This window comes from Neoarius graeffei, chromosome 12 (genome assembly GCF_027579695.1).
Source record: "Neoarius graeffei isolate fNeoGra1 chromosome 12, fNeoGra1.pri, whole genome shotgun sequence".
NCBI classification, from domain to species: Eukaryota; Metazoa; Chordata; class Actinopteri; order Siluriformes; family Ariidae; genus Neoarius; species Neoarius graeffei.
In genome coordinates this window covers 20,009,854-20,018,096 of record NC_083580.1, presented here as the reverse complement: position 1 = coordinate 20,018,096, position 8,243 = coordinate 20,009,854, and the positions used below count along the sequence as shown (strand labels likewise).

The window sequence follows — 8,243 nt, the reverse complement described above, 5'->3', positions numbered from 1 at the left end:
TTCTACGCCATCTCGGAACACGTGAGTCCGGTTCTGGCCTTTGGCTTCCTGGGTCCCAGACAGCACCTGACTGAAGTGTGTACTATTTTCAAGGTAAGATTTGCACATTGAGTCCTTGTGTGTGTGTGTGTGTGTGTGTGTGTGTGTGTGTTAATGTGACATTTTAAAGCATTCCCATGTGAAGCAACAGAAAAGCTCTTTACTTTATCATGATATTGATTCCAGACAATGTTAGAGCCATCCAAGGCCGCTAATCAAGGGAGCAGTATTGCTCTCTGCGTGGGAGTGTCTCGCCGACATTCGAGTGACGTTAGTTAATCGTGGATGTCCGTGAGAGCATGTATGTGGAAGAGGGCAGAAAACCCTTTCCTCCATGTGTGCTACACCACCCTGTGACGCGACCTGAGCAGCTGGCTAGCTTCATGTGTTTTGGAGGAAGCTTGTGCTAGCTTCAAAGAAAATAAAGAAGAAGCCAAGAAGCCTTTGTCACGTGTACGCTCAAGCACAAACTTAAGCACACAGTGAAATTTAACCCATCTGAAGCAGTGAACATGCACACACATACCCAGAGCAGTGGGCAGCTATACTACATCACCCAGGGAGCAGTTGGGGGTTAGGTGCCTTGTTCAAGGGCACTAAAACCCAATGTCAGGCCATGGCTGCCCCATGTTAACCTAACTGCATGTCTTTGAACTGTCAAGGAAATCGGAGCAAACCCATGCAGACACATGGAGAACATGCAAACTCCACACAGGAAGACCCTGTCAGCCTTTGGGCTCGAACCCGGAACCTTCTTGCTGTGAGGCAACAGTGCTAACCACTACACCACCGTGCTGCCAAACTCAGAATACAACCCCGATTCCAAAAAAGTTGGGACAAAGTACAAATTGTAAATAAAAACGGAATGCAATGATTGGAATTTTGAAACTTCCACTATTTTATTCAGAATAGAACAGAGATGACATATCAAATGTTTAAACTGAGAAAATGTATCATTTAAAGAGAAAAATTAGGTGATTTTAAATTTCATGACAACAACACATCTCAAAAAAGTTGGGACAAGGCCATGTTTCCCACTGTGAGACATCCCCTTTTCTCTTTACAACAGTCTGTAAACGTCTGGGGACTGAGGAGACAAGTTGCTCAAGTTTAGGGATAGGAATGTTAACCCATTCTTGTCTAATGTAGGATTCTAGTTGCTCAACTGTCTTAGGTCTTTTTTGTCGTATCTTCCGTTTTATGATGCGCCAAATGTTTTCTATGGGTGAAAGATCTGGACTGCAGGCTGGCCAGTTCAGTACCCGGACCCTTCTTCTACGCAGCCATGATGCTGTAATTGATGCAGTATGTGGTTTGGCATTGTCATGTTGGAAAATGCAAGGTCTTCCCTGAAAGAGACGTCGTCTGGATGGGAGCATATGTTGCTCTAGAACCTGGATATACCTTTCAGCATTGATGGTGTCTTTCCAGATGTGTAAGCTGCCCATGCCACACACACTAATGCAACCCCATACCATCAGAGATGCAGGCTTCTGAACTGAGCGCTGATAACAACTTGGGTCGTCCTTCTCCTCTTTAGTCCGAATGACACGGCGTCCCTGATTTCCATAAAGAACTTCACATTTTGATTCGTCTGACCACAGAACAGTTTTCCACTTTGCCACAGTCCATTTTAAATGAGCCTTGGCCCAGAGAAGACGTCTGCACTTCTGGATCATGTTTAGAGACGGCTTCTTCTTTGAACTATAGAGTTTTAGCTGGCAACGGCGGATGGCACGGTGAATTGTGGTCACAGATAATGTTCTCTGGAAATATTCCTGAGCCCATTTTGTGATTTCCAATACAGAAGCATGCCTGTATGTGATGCAGTGCCGTCTAAGGGCCCGAAGATCACGGGCACCCAGTATGGTTTTCCGGCCTTGACCCTTACGCACAGAGATTCTTCCAGATTCTCTGAATCTTTTGATGATATTATGCACTGGAGATGATGATGATGATATGTTCAAACTCTTTGCAATTTTACACTGTCGAACTCCTTTCTGATATTGCTCCACTATTTATCGGCGCAGAATTAGGGGGATTGGTGATCCTCTTCCCATCTTTACTTCTGAGAGCCGCTGCCACTCCAAGATGCTCTTTTTATACCCAGTCATGTTAATGACCTATTGCCAATTGACCTAATGAGTTGCAATTTGGTCCTCCAGCTGTTCCTTTTTGGTACCTTTAACTTTTCCAGCCTCTTATTGCCCCTGTCCCAACTTTTTTGAGATGTGTTGCTGTCATGAAATTTCAAATGAGCCAATATTTGGCATGAAATTTCAAAATGTCTCACTTTCGACATTTGATATGTTGTCTATGTTCTATTGTGAATACAATATCAGTTTTTGAGAATTGTAAATTATTGCATTCCATTTTTATTTACAATTAGTACTTTGTCCCAACTTTTTTGGAATCAGGGTTGTATATACAAATTGAATTTTCTGCTGTAATGTTTGATGAGATTGGAGAACAAAAGCAAGGAAGCTGAGACCATCCTTCAGTGCAGAATCTTTCCAGATCTTCCTGAGACCGAGCTCCTCTCTTTTGGCCTCTCCTCTTCGGCTCACCGTCCAATTTTTCAGTGGGGTTTAAGCTGGGGGACTGGAATGGCCATGACAAAAGCTTGTTTCTGTGGTAATTGAATCATTTTTTGGGGAGGGGTTGGAGCTTATGTTCTGCTGGAAGATCCAACCATGGCCCAGTTGTAACCACTTGGCAAAGACAGCCAGATTTAAAATCCCCAGGACGTCTTGGAGTCCACGATGCTTTGTATAACAATAGGTTTCCAGGGTCTTTGGAAGAAAGAGTTCCACATCACCACAGATCTCTCGCCATACCCATACACAAGTGGTGATTTGGTTCTTTTCTGTATAATCTTTTTTTTTTTCTTTTATTGGCAAAAAAAAACCAAACTGAGTATTTGTTACAAAAAATGCTCTATTTTTGTTTCATCTGACCATTGAAGCCACTTCCATTAGTGCCTCGAGAACTTCTGCCATTTATGTTTGTGCTTGAATGACCGGAAAGGCTTTCTTTTGGCATCCCTTCCATATAATTTGCTGGCATGGAGGTGCTCTCTAATTGTAGATTTGAAGACTTGGTGACTCCAAAATGCCACCACCTTCTTCAAGTCTCCAAAAATGATCCGTGGAGAAAATCTTGCCCTTTTAACCATCTTCCTTGCTGTACATACAGTAGTGACAGTTTATTTTTTCTTTCTTGTGTTCAACTTCACCTCACAGTGGATATAGGCATTTTTGTTTGTGGCGTTATGTTGTCGTATGCCTTGTTTGACTGATTTATAAAAGTCAACACTCCTTTGTCTGATTGCAGTTGTATCTTCGGTAATCTTCTCCGTGTTGATAAATGACAAAGCGGAGTTGGAACAGGAAGTCATGGATGACTGCTGAAGAGTTTTGAAACGCTCAGATGAACTTCAAGTAGAATACACAGTACTGTGCAGAAGGCTTAGGCACATGTAAAGAAATGCTGTAGATGAAGAAAAATGGCTTCAAAAATAATGAAATGAAGTGTTCAACATTTAAAAAAAACCTATAAACAGCAGAAAGCCATAATAAATGAAGCAAGGTCAATATTTGGTGTGAGGCGACCCTTTGCTTAAAAAACAAAAAGTAGTCTCGGGTACAATGAGTGCAGTTTTATAAGGAAACATAATGTAGGTTTTACTGGGCATCTTGCAGAAGCAGCCACAGTTCTTCTGGACACTTTGACGGTCACACTTGCTTCTTAATTTTGCACCAAAACCCAGTAGCCTTCATTATGTTTTCTTTTTAATCTGTAAAGTGCTCTCTTATGGAATATGCTGCTCAGATCCAAACATATTTTTTTTCTGTAACACATTTAATTTTGTGCTGGAAAACGAATGTTTGGAAATTTTATATATTTTTTTATACTGACCTGATAATGTAGAAATCATAAAATAGAAATCTATAACAAAGTTTGTATAAAAAATTTTTTAGGGTGCCTAAGACTTTTTTGCACAGGACTGTGTATGCAAAGTTTCTTCAGGTGCATTGTGTTTTATATATAAGAATTTCTAGTGGGAACAATAAGTGATGCATGGTTTTGCAAAGAAAAATATTTTGGTAAGAGTTTTATCTTTTCATCGAATAAATTTACGTCAATTAAAGGTTAGGTTCCTCGTATTTTGAGCGCTAATATAAGCTTTACCGGGCGGCACGGTGGTGTAGTGGTTAGCGCTGTCGCCTCACAGCAAGAAGGTCCGGGTTCGAGCCCCGTGGCCGGCGAGGACCTTTCTGTGTGGAGTTTGCATGTTCTCCTACCCTGGGAAATCCCATGCTGCTTTGCACAATCGTTCCGATCTGAAAAGACAGCATGGAAACTATGGTCTAAAGGCTCGCCTGAGTTAGGGAGCCAGTCAGAGAGTGGGGAGGGGTGGAAAGACGGTGACGTGTACTACTCGACAAACGGAAGCTTGTAGTTTATTTGGGACTGTTTACGGATCACATTTAACATGGCGGCGAGCGATACGAACCAAACTTTCGATCAAGCTTTAGACACTGTTCTGAATAGTTTAGAGCGAAAGTTTGTTTTAAAAAAAGAACAGCGTTTGGTGTTACAGTCTTTCTTCGCTTCTTTGTCTTCTTCGTCGCTCTAACTACGTCACCGGGTACAACTGCCATGATTGGTCATGGGCTATGTATACGCCAAATGATAGACATTCGCAACGTCCAATAAACGGCCGTTGACAATCGTAAACCACACCTCCCCTACGAGAAATTCAGTAGGCGGATTCCAGACCATATTTCACTTGTGATATGGTCTGGTGTTAACCAGACTAATGTTCTCCCCGTGTCCGCGTGGGTTTCCTCCGGGTGCTCCGGTTTCCCCCACAGTCCAAAGACATGCAGGTTAGGTTAACTGGTGACTCTAAATTGACCGTAGGTGTGAATGTGAGTGTGAATGGTTGTCTGTGTCTATGTGTCAGCCCTGTGATGACCTGGCGACTTGTCCAGGGTGTACCCCGCCTTTCGCCCGTAGTCAGCTGGGATAGGCTCCAGCTTGCCCGCGACCCTGTAGAAGGATAAAGCGGCTAGAGATGATGAGAAGCTTTACCAAGAATATTCTCGAATCAAGCGCCAACCTTCAGTCCTGAAAAGTGAAGCCAATGCTGAAGTGCTAAAATCTGCAGTTCCTCGAATGGCCACTTGAGGCAGGTTCCAAAATTGAGTCAATTCCCATCGACCCCCATGTTAAAATATCCAACTTTAGAGCAAAAACAAACATGTTTACAGCCTGGTACAAAAAACAGTTTCAGTCTCCTATAGCTAGTTTCCCCTCTTCATGACAACTGTATGGAGGGGTGAATGTTGTTAGCCGCTAGCTGGCATTACCTCAGAACTTCTCATCTCGTTATCTCTAGCCGCTTTATCCTGTTCTACAGGGTCGCGGGCAAGCTGGAGCCTATCCCAGCTGACTACGGGCGAAAGGCGGGGTACACCCTGGACAAGTCGCCAGGTCATTACAGGGCTGACACATAGACACCCATTCACACTCACATTCACACCTACGGTCAATTTAGAGTCACCAGTTAACCTAACCTGCATGTCTTTGGACTGTGGGGGAAACCGGAGCACCCGGAGGAAACCCACGCGGACACGGGGAGAACATGCAAACTCTGCACAGAAAGGCCCTCGCCGGCCACGGGGCTCAAACCCGGACCTTCTTGCTGTGAGGCGACAGCGCTAACCACTACACCACCGTGCCGCCAAGATTGTACTTATCTTTAAGTATTTTTGATGTAGTTGCTGATGATTATCAGTGTCTCCGCTTCAATAAATTAGGCTCCGTTAAGATAAGATTAACTTTATTCATCCCTCGGTGGGGAAATGCACGTTTCAGCAGGTCACAGATAGAAAAGAGTCAGGAATAGACAGTAATAAAAAATAGAGTGCAATAAAAGTATCAAAAAACGGATAGGAAAAAGTGTGTATACAGTATAAAAATAAGAAAGTTAACAAAAAGTAAAAAGACAGGCTATGTATGTAATGTACACAACAAAATAGGAATGGAAGTTAAAGAAGAGTAGTACTTCACCTGAAGTAGAAAGAAGATTGAAAAGAAGATGACAGTCCTTGATCAAATATGTTATCGGACGGTTACACACGGTGTACGGATGGCCATTGAGGTTACAGTCTGTATCTTATGGAGTGGCTTCTTTTAGTTTAGCCAGTAGCTTGCATAGCTAGCTTGTTAGCGTCAAGGTTAAAGTGCATATCACGGGTAAATTCAGGAGCAAGATCAATGTAATTCTCCTATTTTATATTAAACTTTGGTCAAATATCTGTCACATTTTTGCATTTTGTGCAATTTTTTTACCTTGCGCAATTCCAGAAAAATTCAGTTGAAATCAAGCCATTTGAGGTGAATTGGTCCGCCTCTGAAAAAACTTGGCATTTGGATTTCCTGGCAAACATTGATTTTCGTGACGTCACGTGTGGGACGCCTCCCTCTGAATCCTACGTCAGCGCTGGTTTGTTTATGAGAAAACAACCTGGTGGTTTTCTGCAAATTTCTTCAACGTTATCGCGTAATTATTAAAATGGTTAACAGATGTATTGTAGGAGGGTGTAGCAACACCAATCTTGATGGGATTAGTACTCATCGTTTTCCAAAAGACCAGACAATGAGCGAGAAATGGGAGCGCTTGGTCTACACAGGCTGTGCACTGAAACCGTGCAAAGCTCGCGCAGCCTGCTGGCGCTTCCGCAGGTGACGTCACGAATCTGGCTCCAGACTCCCTTGGGATTTTTCCAGACGCGTTTTGTTATTTTTTTTTTTTTCTGTAGACAGATGGCCTTGTGCAAAATTACCCTTCTGGATGAGTGTGTAAAGGGATATACTTTCATATTAAAAAAAACCCGAAATTGGTCCAGAATATGCACTTTTTAATAGGCACTATCCCCGCCCCTTTCTCCATTTATTGACTAGCCAGAAGTTAGGTGGAGTCAGACGCTGCCAAGGTGGCAACGCCTGTAGTCCACTGAGCTCTGGATAAAATCTGGAGAGCTCATAGCCTATTCCCCACTGTAGAGATGAGTGAAGCCATCTGGCTGCCATATTACCACTCCCATTGCGTGTTAAACCGTGGTATCTGATCAAATTTGCCCCAAGAAAAGTATCTCCTGACTTTTTTTTCCCCTTTCACTACCTCTTTTTTTTTTTTCCTCAACTTTGCCCACATTCCTTACATATCTTTATAGCGCTCCCCTTCACTGTTTAGTTTTTTTTTCCTTTTCCAGTTCAGTCTTTGATCCTTTTTTTTAACAGCTCTTTTTTACTACTATAATTATTTTTACGGAGATTATTTCAGTTTTTCTCTTAGTGTACCTTTCTCTTTCATATGTTTCTTCTTCCTTATATATATTTCAACAAAAACAGACAAGACGATGAGACAGATTTTTTTTTTTTCCCCTCTTCCTATAGAGATCTTGCAGTCACGTGACCGGAAAGTACACAGCCGCCATCTTGTCGGTAAAAAACACAGCTGAATACTGCTGCACTCGTGTACAGAATGGATAAATTTCAACCAACGGACTACACGGCTCATTTTTCTAATGAACAGATAACTAGATATATGTCTAAAATAAACAACCTACAGATTAGTGACCCTTATGGCTTACTGGACGGAGTTTTCACGACCGTGTCAGTGGATATTGAACTGCCAGAGGTGGAATACCCAGACGTGTATAATTACCTCATCAACTTTCCCTCGCTGTTCAGTGGTGAAGCACTGCGTGCTTATAAATCTCTGGACAGTTATCTTTACAGAAATTCAGGATTTGTCAGCCGCTCTCAGATGTGGCATCTTGTAAACAAGAAAATAGCAATCCTCACTGGACGGGTAAGTCACTTAAATATTGAGTATAGCACTGACCAGCCGATTATAGAATAGAATAAGGTAATTCCAGCTATAATTCCAAATCGTCCGTCTTGTTTACCATGGATCTGGCATTGGAGAGGTAGAGGCGGCAGTGGAGATTTGAGTGGCTGTTTTCTGAGCTTAGTCAACAGGCCGGCTCTGCCTGCAGCCTCGCTTTTGCTTCCGCTCCCGACGCCGCCTCCTTCGCCTGCCAGATCCGATAACAATCCACGGAGACCCCGCTGGTCTCGCTATCTCGTCCGGAATGTTGTGCATGCGATGGAAATCGCTACAAACCGTC

At 42.9% G+C, this 8,243-nt stretch overlaps 1 protein-coding gene across 2 annotated transcripts in view; it reads left to right on the top strand.

The window, feature by feature from the left end:
- miga2 (mitoguardin 2) overlaps positions 1-8,243 on the top strand; it is a 54,511-nt gene that overhangs the window by 43,739 nt on the left and 2,529 nt on the right. For both annotated transcript variants that reach the window (XM_060935010.1, XM_060935011.1), the window contains one exon: positions 1-93. This exon is cut by the window's left edge and continues 24 nt beyond it. In XM_060935010.1, the coding sequence (XP_060790993.1) occupies positions 1-93 (93 nt within the window). The remainder of the gene's footprint in view (positions 94-8,243) is intronic.